This window comes from Monodon monoceros, unplaced genomic scaffold, assembly GCF_005190385.1.
Source record: "Monodon monoceros isolate NGI ecotype Baffin Bay Population unplaced genomic scaffold, NGI_Narwhal_1 Super_Scaffold_7, whole genome shotgun sequence".
NCBI classification, from domain to species: Eukaryota; Metazoa; Chordata; class Mammalia; order Artiodactyla; family Monodontidae; genus Monodon; species Monodon monoceros.
Window position 1 is genome coordinate 39,540,500 of NW_021703784.1, and position 21,316 is coordinate 39,561,815.

General features: G+C 42.0%; 1 protein-coding gene across 3 annotated transcripts in view; it reads right to left on the minus strand.

The window, feature by feature from the left end:
* FAT3 (FAT atypical cadherin 3) overlaps positions 1–21,316 on the minus strand; it is a 563,581-nt gene that overhangs the window by 69,996 nt on the left and 472,269 nt on the right. For all 3 annotated transcript variants that reach the window (XM_029208386.1, XM_029208387.1, XM_029208385.1), the window contains exon 12: positions 19,178–19,411. In XM_029208386.1, coding sequence (XP_029064219.1) covers positions 19,178–19,411 — 234 coding nt within the window. The remainder of the gene's footprint in view (positions 1–19,177; positions 19,412–21,316) is intronic.

A 21,316-nucleotide genomic window follows, 5' to 3' on the forward strand; every position in this document is an offset into this window, starting at 1 on the left:
AAACAAGTAATTAATATCTCATTTTTCCAGGGAGGAAGAGGAGTTCAGAGGGGTTGGGGAACTTATTTAAGGCCAGACAGTTAGTAAGGGTTGGAACTGGGATATTTAATCTGGTCTCATCCCAAAGCCCCTTTGTGATTCCCAAAGTGACAGGACAATGTGACCCAGAGGTGATGGGGTATCACAGTCTGCCACGTAGCTGCATGTATTACAGCAGACGTCCTGATGCTAGTGGAAGGTAAAGAATTCGGGGAGGGTTTTACGGCACCCTGGAGCTCTTTACTCAGGACTACTACCCATTTTACAGACGCCTTGGGAGGGGGCACGAAGCCTTTTTGAACTTCAGTTTCTCCACCTGTCAGTGGGAGTATCAAGGTCTGCCCTAGCCGTAGCAAGATTACATGTGTAAGGGTTTGGGGCTCTTTGGAGAAAGGCTTCAAGCATGAGATTATCTTTTTTTGATATCTACAACAGGCAAAGGGCTTTGGCTACAATGTGCTCCAGAGAACAGCTCATGTCTCTGTCTTTAGGGGGATTATTTAGTTTTTACAAACATTTTAACAGTTTCTCAGCTGCCTTCAAAGATTTAATACTTCAGAAAATAGCAGGGCTTGAAACTTAAGAGAATAAATCATAAGAGTTCTTAAAAAAAAAAAGAAAATACCAGGGCTTTGGGGAAGGAAAAAAAACATATTAAATCACTGATTTATGCAGCTTAGAGGTAATAATTTCTAAGGCATTAAGGGAAGACATAGAATGCATGATACTTAAGAGCACACAGGCTGACATCAGAATTGAATCCTTCTCAAAACATCTTCTGGAATATATATATTTATATATGTATAACTGAACCACTTTGCCGTACACCTGAAACTAACATAACATTGTAAATCAACTATATTTCAATAAATTTTTTTTTAATTTTAAAAATAAAATTTTCATCTCTGTCAGAAGAATTGATGAAGCTATTAAAAGCTATTAAGGGCTTCCCTGGTGGCGCAGTGGTTGGGAGTCCACCTGCCGATGCAGGGGACATGGGTTCGTGCCCTGGTCTGGGAAGATCCCACATGGCGCGGAGCGGCTGGGCCCGTGAGCCATGGCCTCTGAGCCTGCGCGTCCGGAGCCTGTGCTCCGCAACGGGAGAGGCCACAACAGTGAGAGGCCCGCGAACCGCAAAAAAAGAAAAAAAAGCTATTAAAATATAAACAAACAAACAAACCCCACAACATCTTCTGGCAGAAATGACTAGAGAATAGAAAAGAGCATTGAACTGAGGTGTCAGGGTACCCTCCTTTTAGATCCAGCTCTGCCACTAACGAAGTCATCTTGGGTAGGTCTCTTTATCTCTGAGCCCCAGTTCCCTCCTCAGAAAAAGAAGGGTTTTGACTGGATGTAGTCTCAGGTCTTTCCCAGCATAACACCCCAAGATCTATAAGGACTATGATTCACAGAAGGAGTAGGCCTAGTGCCCCAGGGAGAATCCATGAACCCAGGAGAAGAGCAGCAAAGAGCAGCCAACAGCTGTTACGTCATCACTCACCCTGCCCACGTCATGGCAGCCGTGTTCTCAGCTTGGCTGAGCCGCTTCTCCTGGAGGCAAGGCCCTGTTTTGATTGCCCCTGACCCACTTGAGCCCTTCTTCCCTCTGGGTAAAGCCTGTGAAAGGATAATGGCTATGGTGGAGAATTCTTAAGGATTCGTGGGTAGAATTCAGGAGGTCCATGAACTTGCACTAATGTATTAGTTCTCTATTGCTCCATGCCAAACTACCCCAGAACTTAGCAGCATGAAACAACAAATATTTAGTACCTCATCGTTTCTGTGGGGCAGGAATGGCTTAGCTGGCTGTCTGTGGCTCCTGGTTTCTCATGAGGCTTCAGTCAAGCTGTTGGGCAGGGCCGCAGTTTCATCTGAAGTTTCCAGTGGAGGCGGGCGTGGGGTCCACTTTCAAGCTCACTCATGCAATCGTTGGTGGTCCCCAGTCCCTTGTCATGTGGACCCCTCACAGGGCTGCCTCACCATGTCCTAGCTCTCTTCCCCAGAGTGAGCGATGCAAGAGAGAGTCAGAGGGACTGCTTTGCCCAGAATTGTGTCCCTCACCAAATCCGAATGTTGAAGAGCTAACCCCTAATGTGACTGTATTTAGAGATAGGGCTTTTAGGAGATATTATGGTTCAAGAGGTCATAAGGGTGGGGTCCTAACCCAACAAGACTGGTGGCCTATAAGAAGAGGAAGGCAGAGAGAGCTCTTTCTCTCTCTGCGCACACCAAGGAAAGGTCATGTGAGCGCCCAGTGAGAAGGCAGCCACCTGTGAGCCAGGAACTGACCATGCTGGCACGCTGAGCTGACATCCAGCCTCCAGAACTGAGAACATTAGTTTCTGCTGTTTAAGCCCCTCAGTCTATGGTATTTTGTTATGGCAGCCCAAGCAGACTAATACAGAGAGCATGCCCAAGAGGGAAGTCACAGTCTTTCTGTAAGCTAATCTCAGAAGTGATATCAGCCATCACTTCTACCATATTCTATTCATTAGAAGTGAGTCAGGAGTCAGTACGTCCAGCGGACTCTCAAGGAAAGAGATAGGAAGACCAAGAGGTAGGGGGGTGGTCATTGGGGGCCATCTTAGAAGCTGCCTACCACCGAGGGAAAAATTTACATCTTTATTTTCATTAACCTCTAACTGGATTTAGCACAACATTCAATGGTAAATGTTGGCAACCGATCACTGTAGTATGGGCAGCAGCTGTGCTTTTGTAACCAACAGAAATCACAACTATTTTCATAATTTATAGTTGTGGCACATACCCACCCTGCTTACCACTACTCCAAAATATAAAAGTTATGAGATCTACTGTGCTAGATCTTATTTAATGTATTAAGGCAGAAATTCATATTACTATATAACAAGTTTAAAAAATATTTGGACCCCATTTCTTCTGTAACTTTTTGTATTTTATTTTATGAATTGTAAAACATTATCCTGAGACATGATCTGTAGGTGTCACCAAACTGTTAAAGTACTGGTGGCACAAAAAGTTTAGGAATTCCTAAGCAAGTGGCTCTCCAAGTGCGGTCCTGGGACAGCAGCATTAATATCCCCTGGGAATTAGTCCAATTTCCAATAAGCTCTCAGGTGATACTCTTGGTCCAGGGACCACTTTTTGAAAACCACTGCCCTTGACTAAAATATAACTATTGATATCTATTAACCAAGCCTCCTTTGGTGCCACTAACTAGTTTTTCTTTCAGGGCAAGTTAACCCTTCAGAGTTTATTCATATGCTAAATAGAACAATAACAAAAATATCTGCCAACCTGCAGAAGTTGTTGTGAGAAGAGGAAATAATATATCTGCAGTACTTGGCACGGTGCCTGGTATGTAGTAGAAGCTCACAAAGTAAGTGTTATTAGTCGTATTATGATTTTTGTCATTTAAAATTCTTACCAAGCCCCAGTCTTGCCTTTCGGGGCTTAAGAGTAGGAGAGAAGAGATATGCAAGCAGTTCCATGTAAGGAAAATCTTGAGATGCTGCTGGAGATTAGAGCAGGATATCCAGCTGCAAAGAGGGCAGATGTGGCTCAATGTAGTTCCCTCATTTCTAGTCACTCTTGGGTGAGCCTCTCACTCATCCTTCAAGGTTGGCAAAGCAAGCACTACACCTGTCCTTCTAACATTATACTGATAAAAGAGGAAACAGTCTGAGGGAGACCAGTTACTAGCCGAAGGTCATGAAGCTTGCACACAGCACAGGGCACTAATCATCCAGGGCTTTCCACACACCCATGTGGCCTCTTGATCTCTGGTTACTAGGAGATGTGTCCCTGAAGGACATTTAGGGATTAACCCCATGATATGCAGGGTCCAGAGGAGGCCAGCGGTGCTGGCTCAGCTGAGGTATGAGGCTGCCAAGAAGCTATCTACTTGGGAAGTCCTAAAAGAGAAAAATGGCAGGCCACCTGCATGCCTCCATTGTGGGATACATGGGTACCTCCAACTTCCTTCACAGACTCCACAGACTGACACTTCTCTCTGCCCCACACAGCTGGGTGCCAAAGGCTATGGAAAAGGAATGCTTCAGAATTTATCTCTTTTGTCAGATGTGACATTTTTCTTTTGCTTTTGGGGGCCAGTGTAAAGGTAACATATTCAGCTAAGTCCTTCCAAGAGTACATGCTGAATGGATATTTGTCTTCCTCCATGAGACTAGAAGGTGATGATGAAAGATTTAAAATCAAACTCCGTTACAGGGACCTCTGTGAGACCAGAAGGGTGACGAGGGAATATTTAAAATCTAACACCATCCCAGGAGTTGAAGCTTTGGCCATCATATCTGAAGGTAAGGGAGAGCTCCAGTAGACAAATGTTTCTGACTCTGACAGACTGGTCTGAATGACCCTCCCTCAGACTTCATCCCAGGGCGATGCAGGAAACAGCCAGCCCAGAGTGCTCGACCCACATGCTTTTCTGTCATCCTTCCAGCACTTTGTGGTGCACTTGCCCTAACTCATCTCTTAGCTGTTCTTCCTGAGTCTTTTTTCACGGCTCAACAAGTGGCAGCCACACAAGGCTAGGAATGTGTCAGAAGAGGCAAGAAACAACTGGAGAGATCCATTTAAAGTGGTTTGGTCAGAAAGATCTCTATTTAATAACCCTCAGTGGTTATTTTCGTGAACATTCCTCTCAGGTAAATAATTTCCTGCTCTTTCATGAGGAGCTACACGCTCAGAGCAAATGATGCTCTGAGATACTGGGCCAGCCCTTTATTCTAACAAGATCCATTCTCTGGAAAACCAAGTTCATTCCAGCTTCTGCCCCATGAGAGCACGCTTGGAGACATGATGCCATCTATCTCCCTCGTGAAATATGCAGAAAATGAATCCCCAAATGGACTGCAAGCTTACATTACTACAGTGAATGACAGTGCAAAATTAAGGACGCTGAGGACTGCTGGAAAACAAACACTTGGGTAAAAATGGAAAAGTTCTGGGAATTCCCTGGTGGTCCAGAGGTTGGGACTCTGCACTTCCTGGTTGGGGAGCTAGGATCCCACAGGCTACGCGACGCAGTCAGAAAAAAAAAATGGAAAAGTTATGTCAAGAGATACGTGTTCTCTGTTTCTTTCTTGTTCTCTCTGTTAATATGAGGATCTAACTATTAACTTTAGAGGGAAAAGCACCATTCTGAAAGACTCTGAGAGAGAACTTCTCATCTTTTCTATTTATGTAATTCACTCTACTGGTTGGGTCTGTTCATTTCTATAACCCAGCACCTACAGAGCCCTCAGTGGGTGAGGAATTTCTCTTCCCCACTTCTTTGTGACTCCCTCTCATGTTGCCTTTAGCCCCTGAAACTAGCTCCCTTCTCTCACCTCAGAGCGCCCAGCCCAGCTGCCGCCATGTTAGTCTCCTCTTACCACATGGGGATGTCTGAGGGTGATGTGTGCCTCCTAACTGGGTTATCCTCAGCATCTCCCTCTTAGTTTCTTCCTTTGAGTGTCAGTTGTTTTTTTTTCTTTTTGCCCCTCTCCTTCCTTTGATTTCTAAGGTCAAGTGGTCTCTCCAAATTGCTGAGGCTCACCCTCCCTACTCATATGAGTAATGCTAACCTCTCCAGTCTCTTTGGGACCTGCTGGGGCAGTTGTCCTTTCCTGCTTTCATCATTGTGGCAGAGACAACGAGTGCTCACCAAATACCCCATGGCCTCTCCTAAATTCCCCAGCCTCTTCTGACTACTTCTGGGCAAGGGAAAGTGACAGAGTGATCTGCCTCTCTCCCAGGCTGAGTTAGCTAAAAGCCTGTGTGCCTCCTTCATCCCTCTCCTCTCCTGCTGCAGTGACCTTGAGCACCAAAGGTCAAGAAGATCCTGTTGACAGGATGGAGGCACCAGATCTCCACGTCACTGAATGGACTCATGCTAACCTGCACTTCGGGGCAAGAATTAAACTTTGGCTGGACTAAGCCACTGAGATTTTTAAAAAGTTACCTCAGTCTCGTCAAGCCTATCTTGGCTAATACAACCCTCATCTCTTTCTTTCTCTTTTGCTACTGGATCGTTCCCCTCTTCTTGACCCATGTTCAAGCCCCCACCCTTTTTTTTTTTAACATCTTTATTGGAGTATAATTGCTTTACAATGGTCTGTTAGTTTCTGCTATATAACAGAGTGAATCAGCTATACATATACATATATCCCCATATCTCCTGCCTCTTGCGTCTCCCTCCCTCCCACCCTCCCTATCTCACCCCTCTAGGTGGTCACAAAGCACCAAGCTAATCTCCCTGTGCTATGCGGCTGCTTCCTACTAGCTATCTATTTTACATTTGGTAGTGTATGTATGTTCATGCCACTCTCTCACTTCGTCCCAGCTTACCCTTCCCCCTTCCCATGTCCTCAAGTCTATTCTCTAGTAGGTCTGCATCTTTATTCCCATCTTGCCCTTAGGTTCTTCATGAATATTTTTTTTTTTTTTTTAGATTCCATATATATTGTGTTAACATATGGTATTTGTTTTTCTCTTTCTGACTTACTTCACTCTGTATGACAGTCTCTAGGTCCATCCACCTCACTACAAATAATTCAATTTAGTTCCTTTTAATGGCTGAGTAATATTCCATTGTATATATGTGCCACATCTTCCTTATCCATTCATCTGTCAATGGACACTTAGGTTGCTTCTATGTCCTGGCTATTGTAAATAGAGCTGCAATGAACATTGTGGTACATGACTCTTTTTGAATTGTGGTTTTCTCAGGGTATATGCCCAGTAGTGGGATTGCTGGGTCGTATGGTAGTTCTATTTTTAGTTTTTTAAGGAACGTCCATACTGTTCTACATAGTGGCTGTATCAAATGACATTCCCACTCACAGTGCAAGAGGGTCGGTTCCCTTTTCTCCACACACTCTCCAGCATTTATTGTTTGTAGATTTTTGATGATGGCCATTCTGACCAGCGTGAGGTGATACCTCTTTGTAGTTTTGTTTTGCATTTCTCTGATGATTAGTGATGTTGAGCATCCTTTCATGTGTTTGTTGGCCATCTGTATATCTTCTTTGGAGAAATGTCTGTTTAGGTCTTCTGCCCATTTTTGTATTGGGCTGTTTTTTTGATATTGAGCTGCATGAGCTGCTTGTATATTTTGGAGATTAATCCTTTGTCAGTTGCTTCATTTGCAAATATTTTCTCCCATTCTAGGGGTTGTCTTTTCGTCTTGTTTATGGTTTTCTTTGCTGTGCAAAAGCTATTAAGTTTCATTAGGTCCCATTTGTTTATTTTTGTTTTTATGTTCATTTCTCTAGGAATTGGGTCAAAAAGGATCTTGCTGTGTTTTATATTGTAGAGTGTTTTGCCTATGTTTTCCTCTAAGAGTTTTATAGTGCCTGGCCTTACATTTAGCTCTTTATTCCAATTTGAGTTTATTTTTGTGTATGGTGTTAGGGAGTGTTCTAATTTCATTCTTTTACATGTAGCTGTCCAGTTTTCCCAACACCAATTAGTGAGGAGGCTGTCTTTTCTCCATTGTATATTCTTGCCTCCTTTATCAAAAATAAGGTGACCATATGAGCATGGTTTTATCTCTGGGATTTCTATCCTGTTCCGTTGATCTATATTTCTGTTTTTGTGCCAGTACCATACTGTCTTGATTACTGTAGCTTTGTAGTATAGTCTGAAGTCAGGGAGCCTGATTCCTCCAGCTCCGTTTTTCCTTCTCAAGATAGCTTTGGCTATTGGGGGTCTTTTGTGTTTCCATACAAATTGTGAAATTTCTTGTTCTACTTCTTTGAAAAATTCCATTGGTAGTTTGATAGGGATTGCATTGAATCTGTAGATTGCTTTGGGTAGTAGAGTCATTTTCACAATGTTGATTCTTCCAATCCAAGAACATGGTATATCTCACCATCTGTTTGTATCATCTTTCATTTCTTTCATCAGTGTCTTATTGTTTTCTGAATACACGTCTTTTGTCTCCCTAGGTAGGTTTATTCCTAGATATTTTATTCTTTTTGTTGCAATGGTAAATGGGAGTGTTTCCTTAATTTCTCTTTTAGATTTTTCATCATTAGTGTATAGGAGATTTCTGTGCATTAATCTTATATACTGCTACTTTACCAAATTCATTGATTAGCACTAGTAGTTTTCTGGCAGCATCTTTAGGATTCTCTATGTATAGTATCATGTCCTCTGCAAACACTGACAGCTTTACTTCTTCTCTTCCGATTTGGATTCCTTTTATTTCTTTTTCTTCTCTGATGGCTGTGGCTAAAACTTGAAATACTATATTGAATGACAGTGGTGACAGTGGGCAACCTTGTCTTGTTCCTGATCTTAGTGTAAATGGTTTCAGTCTTTCACCATTGAGAATGATGTTAGCTGTGGGTTTGTCATATATGGCCTTTATTATGTTGAGGTAAGTTCCCTCTATGCTTACTTTCTGGAGGGTTTTTATCATAAATGGGTGTTGAATTTTGTTGAAAGCTTTTTCTGCATCTGTTGCGATGATCATATGGTTTTTATCCTTCAATTTGTTAATATGGTATATCACATTGATTGATTTGCGTGTATTGAAGAATCCTTTCTGGGATTATTCCTGGGATAAACTGCACTTGATCGTGGTGTGTGGTCCTTTAAATGTGCTGTTGGATTCTATTTGCTAGTATTTTGTTGAGGATTTTTGCATCTATATGCATCAGTGATATTGGCCTGTAGTTTTCTTTTTTTGTGACATCTTTGTCTGGTTTTGGTATCAGGGTGATGGTGGCCTTGTAGAATGAGTTTGGGAGTGTTCCTCCCTCTGCTATATTTTGGAAGAGTGTGAGAAGGATAGGTGTTAGCTATTCTCTAAATGTTTGATATAATTCGTCTGTGAAGCCATCTGGTCCTGTGCTTGTGTTTGTGGGAACATTTTAAATCTCAGTCTCAATTTCAGTGTTTGTGATTGGTCTGTTTATATTTTCTATTTCTTCCTGGTTCACTTTTGGAAGGTTGTGCTTTTCTAAGAACTTGTCAATTTCTTCCAGGTTGTCCATTTTATTGGCATATAGTTGCTTATAGTAAACTCTCATGATCCTTTGTATTTCTGCAATATCAGTTGTTACTTCTCCTTTTCCATTTCTAATTCTATTGATTTCAGTCTTCTTTTTTCTAGATGAGTGTGGCTAATTGTTTACCAATTTTGTTTATCTTCTCAGAGAAGCAGGTTTTAGTTTTATTGATCTTTGCTATTGTTTCCTTCATTCCTTTTTCATTTTTTCGGATCTGATCTTTATGATTTCTTTCATCTGCTAACTTTGGTGTCTTTTTGTTCTTTTTTCCCTAATTGTTTTAGGTGTAAGGTTAGGTTGTTTATTTGAGATGTTTCTTGTTTCTTGAGGTAGGATTACATTGCTATAAACTTCCTGCTTAGAACTGCTTTTGCTGCATCCCGTAGGTTTTGGGTCATTGTGTTTTCATTGTCATTTGTTTCTAGGAATTTTTTGATTTCCTCAGTTATCTCTTGGCTATTTCGTAGTGTATTGTTTAGCCTCCATGTGTTTGTATTATTTACAGGTTTTTTCCTCTAATTGATATCTAGTCTCAAAGCATTGTGGTCAGAAAAGATACTTGATATGATTTCAATTTTCTTACATTTACCACACTTGATTTGTGATCCGAGATATGATCTATCCTGGAGAATGCTCCATGAGTACTCGAGAAGAAAGTGTATTCTGTTGTTTTTGGATGGAATGTCCTATAAATATCAATTAAGTCCATCTTGTTTAATGTATCATTTAAGGCTTGTGTTTCCCTATTTATTTTCGTTTTGGATGATCTGTCCTTTGGTGAAAGTGGGGTGTTAAAGTCCCCTACTATGAGTGTATTACTGTCGATTTCTGCTTTTATGGCTGTTAGCATTTGCCTATGTATTGAGGTGCTCCTATGTTGGGTGCATAAATATTTACAATTGTTATATCTTCTTCTTGGATTGTCCATTGATCATTATGTAGTGTCCTTCTTTGTCTCCTGTAATAATCTTTGTCAAGTCTGTTTTGTCTGATATGAGAATTGCTACTCCAGCTTTCTTTTGATTTCCATATGCATGGAATATCTTTTACATCTCCTCACTTTCAGTCGCTATGTGTCCCTACGTCTGAAGTGGGTCTCTTGTAGACAGCATATATATGGGTCTTGTTTTTGTATCCATTCAGCCAGTCTATGTCTTTTGGTTGGAGCATTTAACCCATTTATATTTAAGGTTATTATCGATATCTATGTTCCTATTATCACTTTCTTAATTGTCTTGGGTTTTTTATTGTAGGTCTTCTCGTTCTCTTGTGTTTCCTGCCTAGAGAAGTTCCTTTAGCATTTGTTGCAAAGCTGGTTTGGTGGTGCTGAATTCTGTTAGGTTTTGCTTGTCTGTAAAGGTTTTAATTTCTCCGTGGAATCTGAATGAGATCCTTGCTGGGTAGAGTAATCTTGGCTGTAGGCTTTCATCACTTTAAATGTGTCCTGCCACTCCCTTCTGGCTTGCAGAGTTTCTGCTGAGACATCAGCTGTTAACCTTATGGGGATCCCCTTGTATGTTATTTGTTGTTTTTCCCTTGCTGCTTTTAATATTTGTTCTTTGTATTTAATTTTTGATAGTTTGATTAATATGTGTCTTGGTATGTTTCACCTTGAATTTACCCTGTATGGGACTCTCAGCATTTTCTCAACTTGATTGACTATTTGCTTTCCCATATTAGGGAAGTTTTCGACTATAATATCTTCAAATATTTTCTCAGTCCCTTTCTTTTTCTCTTCTTCTGGGACCCCTATAATTCAAATGCTGGTGTGTTTCATGTTGTCCCAGAGGTCTTTGAGACTTCCTCAATTCTCTTCATTCTTTTTTCTTTTTTCTGCTCTGCAGTAGTTATTTCCACTATTTTATCTTCCAGGTCACTTCTCCGTTTTTCTGCCTCAGTTATCCTGCTATTGATCCCTTCTAGAAAATTTTAAATTTCATTTATTGTGTTATTCACCATTGTTTGTTTGCTCTTTAGTTCTTCTAGGTCCTTTTTAAACGTTTCTTGCATTTTGTCCATTCTATTTCCAAGATTTTGGATCATCTTTACTATCATTACTCTGAATTCTTTTTCATGTAGACTGCCTATTTCCTCTTCATTTGTTTGGTTTGGTGGGTTTTTACTTTACTACTTCATCTTCTGTGTGTTTCTCTGTATTCTCATTTTGCTTAACTTACTGTGTTTGGGGTCTCCTTTTCACAGGCTGCAGGTTCGTAGTTCCCATTGTTTTTGATGTCTTCCCCCAGTGGCTAAGGTTGGTTCAGTGGGCTGTGTAGGCTTCTTGGTGGAGGGTAGTAGTGCCTATTTTCTGGTGGATGAGGCTGCATATTGTGTTTCTGGTGGGCAGGACCTCGTCCAGTGGTGTATTTTGGGGTGTCTGTCACCTTATTATGATTTTAGGCAACCTCTCTGCTAATGGGTGGGGTTGTGTTCCTGTCTTGCTAGTTGTTTGGCATAGGGTGTCCAGCACTGTAGCTTGCTCATGGTTGAGTGGAGCTGGGTCTTAGCATTGAGGTGGAGATCTCTGGGAGAGCTTTCACAGTTTGATATTACGTGGAGCTGGGAGGTCTCTGGTGGACCAATGTCCTGAACTTGGCTCTCCGACCTCAGAAGCACAGGCCTGACACCTGGCCAGAGCACCAAGACCCTGTCAGCCACATGGCTCAGAAGAAAAGGGAGGAAAAAAGAAAGAAAGAAAGAAAAGAAAAGAAAGTAATTAAAATAAAAGAAAATATTAAAAATTAAAAAGTAATAAAAAAAAGAAAAGAAAGAAAGAAGAGTGCAACCAAACGAATAAACAAATCCACCAATGACAACAAGTGCTAAAAACTATACTTAAAAAAATAAAAATAAAAGTAAACAGACAGACAGAACCCTAGGACAAATGGTAAAGCAAAGTTTACAGACAAAATCACTTGAGGAAGCATACGCATACATACTCACAGAAAGAGAAAAAGGAAAAAAAAAAAATATATATATATCATTGCTCCCAAGGTCCAGCGCCTCAATTTTGGGATGATTCATTGTCTATTCAGGTATTCCACAGATGCAGGGTACATCAAGTTGATTGTGGAGATTTAATCTGCTGCTCCTGAGGCTGCTGGGAGAGATTTCCCTTTCTCTTCTTTGTTTGCACAGCTCCTGGGGTTCAGGTTTGGATTGGCCCCGCCACTGTGTGTAGGTCTCTTGAGGGTGTCTGTTCTTCGCTCAGGCAGGACGGCGTTAAATGAACAGCTGATTCGGGGCCTCTGGCTCACTCAGGCCGGGAGGAGGGAGGGGTACGGATGCGGGGCGAGCCTGCGGCGGCAGAGGCCAGTGTGACATTGCACCAGCCTGAGGCGCGCCGTGCATTCTCCCGGGGAAGTTGTCCCTGGATCACGGGACTCTGGCAGTGGCGGGCTGCACAGGCTCCCGGGAGGGGAGGTGTGGATAGTGACCTGTGCGTGCACACAGGCTTCTTGGTGGCTGCAGCAGCAGCTTTAGCGTTTCATGCCCCTCTCTTGTGTCCGCCCTGGTAGCCACGGCTCGCGCCTGTCTCTGGAGCTCGTTTAGGTGGTCCTCTGAATCCCCTCTCCTCAGGCACCCCAAAAAAATGGTGTCTTCCCTCTTCCGCAGTTCCAGACCTTTTCCCAGACTCCCTCCCGGCTAGCTGTGGCGCACTAGCCCTCTTCAGGCTGTGTTTACGCAGCCAACCCCATTCCTCTCCCTGGGATCTGACCTCTGAAGCCCAAGCCTCAGCTCCCAGCCCCCACCCGTCCCAGCGGGTGAGCAGACAAGCCTCTCGGGCTGGTGAGTGCTGGTCGGCACCGATCCTCTGTGCAGGAATCTCTCCACTTTGCTCTCTGCATCCCTGTTGCTGTGCTCTCCTCCGTGGCTCCGAAGCTTCCCTCCTGTCACCCCCCATCTCCGCCCGCGAAGGGGCTTCCTAGTGTGTGGAAACCATTCCTCCTTCACAGCTCCCTCCCACTGGTGCAGGTCCTGTCCCTATTCTTTTGTCTGTTTTTTCTTTTGCCCTACCCAGGTACGTGGGGAGTTTCTTGCCTTTTGGGAGGTCTGAGGTCTTCTGCCAGCGTTCAGTAGGTGTTCTGTAGGAGTTGTTCTACATGTAGATGTATTTCTGATGTATTTGTGGGAAGGAAGGTGATCGCCTCGCCTTACTCTTCCGACATCTTGAAGGTCTCTGAAAAGCCCCAACCCTTAAAACCCAACTTAAATGCTAATACCACTTTGTGAATCCTTCCTGAATTGTCCCACTTGAAAATTCATTGCTCATGTTTTCATGTTCCCACAGGGACCTGTGCTAGCATTTTACATGTATTGACTAATCGTTACAAAATCCCTATTTTTTCTGGAGAAAATCATAATCCCAAAAGATACATGCACCCCAATGTTCGTTGCAGCACTATTTACAAAGCCAAGACATGGAAGCAACCTAAATGTCCATTGAGAGAGGAATGGACAAAAAGATGTGGTACATATATACAGTGGAATATTACTTAGCCACAAATAAGAATGAAATAATGTCGTTAGCAGCAACATGGATGGACCTAGAAATTATCATACTAAGTGAAGTAAGTCAGACAGAGAAAGACAAATATAATATGATATTGCTTATATGTGGAATCTAAAAGAACGGTACAAATGAACTTATTTACAAAACAGAAAGACTCACAGACTTTGAAAACAAACTTATGATTACCAAAGGGGAAACATGGGGGGAGGGATAAATTAGGAGTCTAGGATTAACACATACACACTACTATATATAAAACAGATAATCAACAAAGACCTACTGTATAGTGTAGGGAACTCTACTCAATATTCTGTCATAACCTATATGGGAAAAAATCTGCAAAAGAATGAATATAGGTATATGTATAACTGAATCACTTTACTGTACACCTGAAACTAACACAACATTGTAAATCAACTGTAGTCCAATATAAAAGAGAAATTAAATTTAAAAATAAGCAAAATTCCTACTTTTACAGATGCGACTCTCTTATAACACTGATTCCATTTTTCTTTGAATGTTCTTTTGTGCTTGCCTGTTTCCCACTATGACTGTAAACCACTCAAAGGCAAAGCCTCCCTACTCTGTCATGATTAACAATCTTATTATCTTTATTCCTGACTTTTTCCTGAAGGACCGTACTTTAATTCCCAATGTGTCTCCAGTTTTTCATCTTTCTACACCAGGTCCTGCTTCAGGCCACCTAAGCTATTTCTGTGCAAACAGCACCTGCACCTGGTGCAGGAGTTTGAGTTCTTGTCTAGCCTGTCCATTGTGCCTTCAATCCAGTCAGTACCAAAATCGACAGATTTCACATGTAACATCTCTCTCTCCTCTGCTCCTTCCTTTTATTTATTTATTTGGCTGTGCCGGGTCTTAGTTGCGGCATGCGGTATCTTTGTTGCCGTGTGTAGGATCTTCATTGCAGCATGCGGGATCTTTAGTTACAGCACGTGAACTCTTAGTTGTGGCATGGGGGATCTAGTTCCCTGACCAGGGATCAATCCTGGGCCCCCTGCATTGGGAGCATGGAGTCTTAGCTACTGGACCACCAGGGAAGTCCCCGCTCCTTCCTTTTAAATCCCAAAGCTACTACTCGAATTTTGGCCCCCGTGATCTTTCTTGATACTCTCCTAGAAGATTTCCTAACGCCGATGTTAGATGCTCCTATCAGATTAGCATTTCCCAAACCCAGAACTGATGAATTTCTTTTCTCCAAAGTGTTCAGTGGTTCTTTTCTATCTATCGGTTTAAGCACACAATTCCTGGTCTTTGTGAACCACCACAATCAGGCCCAGATGCCTTCTCTCATCTCACTGCCTTCTCTCTGTCCTTGACCATGTGATGATCTCCCAACTATTTAATTGGGTCCAGAGTTTCCCAGCTTTGCAACTTCATCCTCCTGGTTCCCATTTTTCTGAAGGCCTTTCTCCCTCCGCCTGTTGAATCCCATTCATTCTGCGAGCTATGCCTTTTATTCAAGGTCTATGTGTTGCCGATTCATGCCCTTCACTACTGCATAGAACCTGGGCCTGTCACTGCACATTCCTTGTATAGTTCCTTCCAGAATGCCTGCTACGTAGCTACTCATTAATTAGTTATATTGAATGGAAAATAAATGTAATGAATGTTACAAGCTTCCAAGTTTCTCCAAAATCCCTGAAAGAAGCTCTAAACTTTGTAGGAAATATTTTACAGGAAAGGAGTGAGTTGCTCATTAGAACATTTCCTTGCTTTATGTCCCTGATCCATAAGAGGAAAAATATGTCCTCTTGAATCTCAAATATCTGGACATTCGCCTCTCAATAAATCATGGTCTCTGGCATATTTTCCAGTGCAAGTTTACATTTTATTTCCATGTCACTTTGCCTAAAATGGTCACAGATTTTAGCTCCAATTTTCACCTCTGCATATTCCATTTGCTAGCTTAAAAAACCCTCAAAATTGAGAACCTGGACACAATTCCTATCTTAAGAGGTACGGTAAATAGTAAAATATTAACCCCAAAGAGGTGGTGCAACAAAAGGTCTCCTAGTCTTTACTGAAAGTATTAAATTTTTGTAAATGTTCGGTCTTAAAGTCATGTCATTAGTTCATGGGATTGAGGATGTTTCCATTTTACAGGAAAACTAAGAATTTAACGCTGAAATCTAGACAGTTGCCATGCTATTTCTTAGAACTCATAAATTGGGTGCTAAAATGGTCTTGTCTTCCTCTGTTTTTATTTTATTCCTGACCTAGGCAGTTGGTTCATTATGAATAATGAATCTGGCATAGGAAAAGAGTTGTTTGGCTAAAAGCAATAATATTTTTTAAAATTAGGAAACCAGGATATGAAAGGTTAGCAAGTCACTGTAAGCATTTTGAATTTACGAAGCAATGGAATCGGATTTCAGATTAATATCTCTTTGTCTTTTTTCTGCGGTTTATAGTGACTTAGTATATACTGCAGCCAAATGCTGTTGAAATCGTTTGTAACTTTAGGTAAAGGAATATGCTTAACAAAAGAAGTTTCATGAACCAAATAGCCCTGTCATTTTTACAAATGGAACCAATGTTCTTCACTAGGGTCAGAAACCAGTTAGACCACTTGCATGGATCTCAAAGGAATGATGCTGAGTGAAAAGGGCCATTTTCAAAAGGTGACAAACTACACGATTCCATTTAAATAACATTTGTGAAATAACAAAATTATAGATACGGAGATTAGTGGTTGCCAGGGGTTAGAGACTGGGAAGGAAGTGTGCAGAGGAGGTGGGTGTGGTGGTTACATGAAGCTGCACAGGTGATAAAACTGCATAGAACCACACCCACACACAACCACACACACACACACACACACAACCACACACAACCACACACACACCCACGCACCTGCGCCAAAATCTGAGTGTACTACAGTTATGCAAGATGGTATCATTGGGAGAAAGGGTTGGGTGAAAAGTACATGCCACCTCCTGTACATTTTTGTTTTTGGCAACTTCCTGTGAACCTATGATTATTTCAAAATTAAAAGTTCTTTAAAACTCAGACGTTTCCTTGTCACTTTAGAGAGGGGCCTATGAAGTCAGGTGGTAACGTAAGCAGGTGAGATGGCTGGGGATTGGGAGGGTGAGAACTGGCTGGTGTCAAGGAGGCAGCTGCTATTAGGCTCCTACCGTGGTGGGACTGTGCACCTGGAATTGCTGAGTCTTCTGAGTGCTGTTTTTAGAAAATGCCAGAAATTGAAAATTCAAATCAATATCTCTTGACTTTTATTGACAATTAATTAATTCAAACTTTTTGGAACACTGTATGTAAGCCAAACTAAAGATACTGGAGGGCTGGATTCAGTCTTAACGATTCATGTGCAAACTCAGCTTCAGACCAGAGGCTGAGTTTGGCCACCAGATGATTCGCCCACTCCACACACTGGTCATCTCAGTATGCGGCTCAACGCTCCTCTGTGCTGCCTTACAGAAGACGGAGAAATGGGGAATCAGGCTGCGAATGAAAATGGCATGAGCCCCCAGTCACTGACACCCGGGACTCTGGAGAATGTGGGTTTGACTCTGGAATCCCCCTGCAGGCTCTGACCTAGACCTTCACACCCACCTCCTCAGCATGGTGCCTGGAAATAGCAGGTGCTCAGCTTGCCTTTTTAGAGGTGTTCATTTGTTCTTTCCCGGCTGTCTTAGTTTTTATTTTTTTAAAGCTAAATGAATTCTACAAAAACTGAGAATATGACCCAGAATCTGGTATCCTATGCTCTGGTTTTCCGGAAGCGAATACAATAGCCTGGTGAACACATCTTATATGAGCAGCACTCATAACTCCGTGTCTGTTTGAAGCTCTGAGCGTAAGCTAATTTTTTGCTAATTAGTGCAAATGAGCAGAGGGAGGTGCCGATAAGGTCGTTATTCTGGGTTTGGTCTTTGAAAGACTTTATCATCTCTGTCCTGCTAATGCCCAGAGTCTGGTCAACCCTTCTTCCCCAACTGCCAACCCGGACAGCTGACTCAGAAGAAGTGAGAAGGACGGAGCTAACTGCATACCCTCCAGCACAACCACATCTGTGAGTCAATAACCTCTCCCCACCTCCACTGTCTGAAACATCATGCACACTGATCAGACTCCCTCTGTGTTCTGTACAATCTCTAGTACATAGAGCATACCCAGTTCCTTTAGGAAGGAGGTGAGTAGAAAAACTCCAATTTTTTAAAATTGAAATTTTAGTTTAAATTAAAACATTTTTAGATCTTAAAATTTCATCTCTGGCCCAAATACACATTCTCAGAGTCAAATTTAAATTACTAATGATTCACTTGCATGATTTCTGTCCTCTTTTCCCCAAAAGTCTGCTATCAAGAGTCCACAGAATGTTTTCCAATCCTCATTTAAAAAAGAGTATTTGTAAGTATTACATAATTATAAATCAATAAAAGAGTCTTTTCCGGAATTCCCTGGTGGTCCAGTGGTTAGGACTCGGCGCTTTCACTGCCAAGGGCCTGGGTTTGATCCCTGGTCGGGGAGCTAAGATCCCATAAGCCACGTGGCACAGCCAAAATGAAAAGAGTCTTTTCCTGTTTATCATTTTCTTTTTTACCAAGCTTTACAATATGCAGATTTTTAAAGGGTTGGTTCTCAGCCTCAGAAATTATGCTAATGAGGTAAGAACAATAATTCATAGTGTAGCCACTAATTTCTCTAAGGGGAAATATGCAGAGACCCTGGGCTCTACATTTGTTTTCAACTAATTATCATGTATTTACTTTTCCATTAGTCCAATAATTTTTCTTTCAATTCAGAATTAAGCAATAAGACCCTGAATTATATAAAGGCCTGTTTAGCATAACAGACACACCCCATCATTCTCCAGTCCCCTGATTTACAGCTCTTAAAATGCACAACCAAGAGGCTGTCTATATGCCCTTTCGTATTTAGATTCCATCATGCAGTCACCTCAATAACTTATGCATTCTCAGAAGGACTACCTAGCAATTAACTCCGATCTTTTCTAACTCACCATCTCATTATGTAAAGTGGATTGGAACACAAACTTTATTAGCAACTTTCAACTCTAATTCCTTCTTATCGCCCACACCCACACCCCTCTTAGTAATGTCAGTTTATATGAGCAAAATACTCTGGAAAACGGCAGTTAAAAAAAATCCACATTGGACTGGCAGCACATTTCGTAATTGGTCTTTGCACTATGGGGTACCACCATAAATCGAGATTGCCATATTTCAGCTAAAGCATGGGATGCAATTCTTTATAGAAATGGAAATGAATTCTCCCTGCCACACAACACAGCATTTTAACTATGTTCAGGAGGAATGGGCAAGTAAGAAAGCTATTATTTTTATGCTAAAGGTTAAAAAAAGTGCAAACCCCAAGATCTTTGTTAAAAGGTAAAGGAATTCATAGTATCGCTTCTTCAAATCCTAGAAAGAGGCGGGAAGATGCCTTGCAGAGTTCTCTTGTGCATATGAAGTGTGTCAGTGGAAGAGCTGAAATGTGGTTTAATGTACTTGTTTTCATGGTAAGGAGCCAAGGTGGGCTGATGAAACTAAAGGACAGGTAGCACCTGAAGATGTGTCAGATGTACAAACAGGGAGGCATCCCATCAGTGCAGCTGACTTACCGACATCGGGATCTACTGCTTGAACTCTGGTCAACAGAGCCTTGGTGGCTGTGTTCTCATAGACACAGGCGTTATAGTGGTCGGACGAAAACACTGGGGGGTTATCGTTCACATCCTCCAGGATCAGACGGACATCAGACTGGCAGAACCTGCCACCCCCGTCGGTGGCCCTGGCGATGAGGCTGTATGCAGGGACCCTCTCCCGGTCCAACAGAGCCAAAGTTTTTAACTCACCTGTGAAAATAAATGACCTAGCTTTTCAAAAACTGTCTCTCTTTGAAGAGCAGAGAATCAATTATTGTACATACAGAATCCCCAGTACAGGAAGGATCGCTGACATTTGGCTCCAGTGCGTCATGCTTTGAAAAATCGAGCAAGTTCAATTTTTTTAAGCATCAGGGAAAAAGTGATGGGATTCTGGACGCAACAAAAAACCAACTGTACGACCTTCAGATGAATGAATCCCACCGTGAAGCCTCTTGTTTCAGGGATTCCTTCTCTTGGCAGCATGGAGAAGCTCCACACCTCTTTAAACATCTCAAGAACTGCTCTGGAGATCGGCCTTGTTTCTGGATTTTCTCCAGAAAAAAAGCATGAAAAATGGACCAGTATCCTTAGTTCTCTAACGGTCAATCAGGTCCATGATTTGTAAACTCAGAAGGGGCAGTCTGTCTGCTTCCAGATATTTAACATTTTTTTTTTTACCCCATCTTTTAGAGAAAAACAGTCAAAACAGGCTGGCTTTAGCAGAAAGAGGTCATGAAGGAGTCCAGCTGTGCCAGGCGCACCCCACTTGCTGGACAGTGGTAGGGCCTGTGGCTGTTGGGGGAGGATTCCAGTGGGGGGTTATCTGAGAAGCTTAAAGCAGCAGCTCTTTGGCAACCAACATGGAGGGAGGTTATGTCTGTATTTTCATCACTCAGATAGCTGTACTGGTCCTGAGTGTCAGCCCCTGTGGGGATTTTGTTATTCTTGCTACCTAAATTTCAATGGATGATGGCAATAAGCACGATGACAGAGCTGAATAAATACTGTTTGGTGAAAAGTAGGACTCATGAAATATTATTACGTACTCTTAACAAAATCAGTAGAAGTCATTGGGACGAAGCCATCTATACTTATAAAGCTGTGCCTCCTATGGCTTCCTGACTGCAGCCAGTTCTCAAATCTAGCCTGGATCATTCTCCCCTTCTCCAAAACACCCAGGGGTTTTTCAGTTGGGCATTCAAGACCCTCCAAAATCTGACCTAAAGTTGTTTTTCCACCACTTGTCTCACGAGCCATTCTGTGGCTCCTCTGACCAGTGACAATGTTGTACACAGCTTTCCCTGGATGTGCCGTGCTCTCTGCCCACGCTGCCCCCGTGACCGGCAGTGTCCTGCTTTAGCTCCTAGAATCCTGGCTCATTTCAAATGCCAGCTCTGCTTTAAAAGTTTCTCCTTCCCTCTTATCAGAATATTAGCTACTTCTTCCTCTGTGCTCAGATATATCTCTCCTGATAGCTCTCCCGGGCACTCATTCTGTCTTTCACTATTATTGTTGTTATTTCTGTCATTATTAGTATTGACTTGCAGCTCTGTCTTCTCCACTGGGTTACAATATCCCTTGGGGATGCTTTGTTTGGTTCATCTTGGAATCGAACACAAATATCCCATAAAGTACTTTTAGGTCTAGTAGTTAATAAATGTTACCTATTCAATAAAAAATTGCCAGGCCTCTTTAGCCAAGTAGCATATTGTTATGTAGCTAAGCCCTTCCCAGTAAGATGCACCAGACATGGGAGAGAGCTAGGGAGGAACTAATGCCTTCTGGAGACTCAGAAATTAGTTGTTGTTCATTCTGATGAACACAACACTGGAAATATGCAAATTATTCAATCTTTACACTTCATTGAAAAATTGTCAATGGATGGGCCATCCAATACACAACACTGAGATAATTTACCTCCATAGAAAATGCCTTTTCCATTATCTATGGCCTTCAATGCGGGCATCTGCCTTTAGGGTACATAACCTTTCACCTTATAAACTTTACCTCAATATGTAAGCAAGTCTGAGGACTCATAGCTTTGGAGAAACTAGACAGGAATGTTGAATAAAAACCAGACAAGTATGTTAATAAGCATAGGGACCCAAAAGG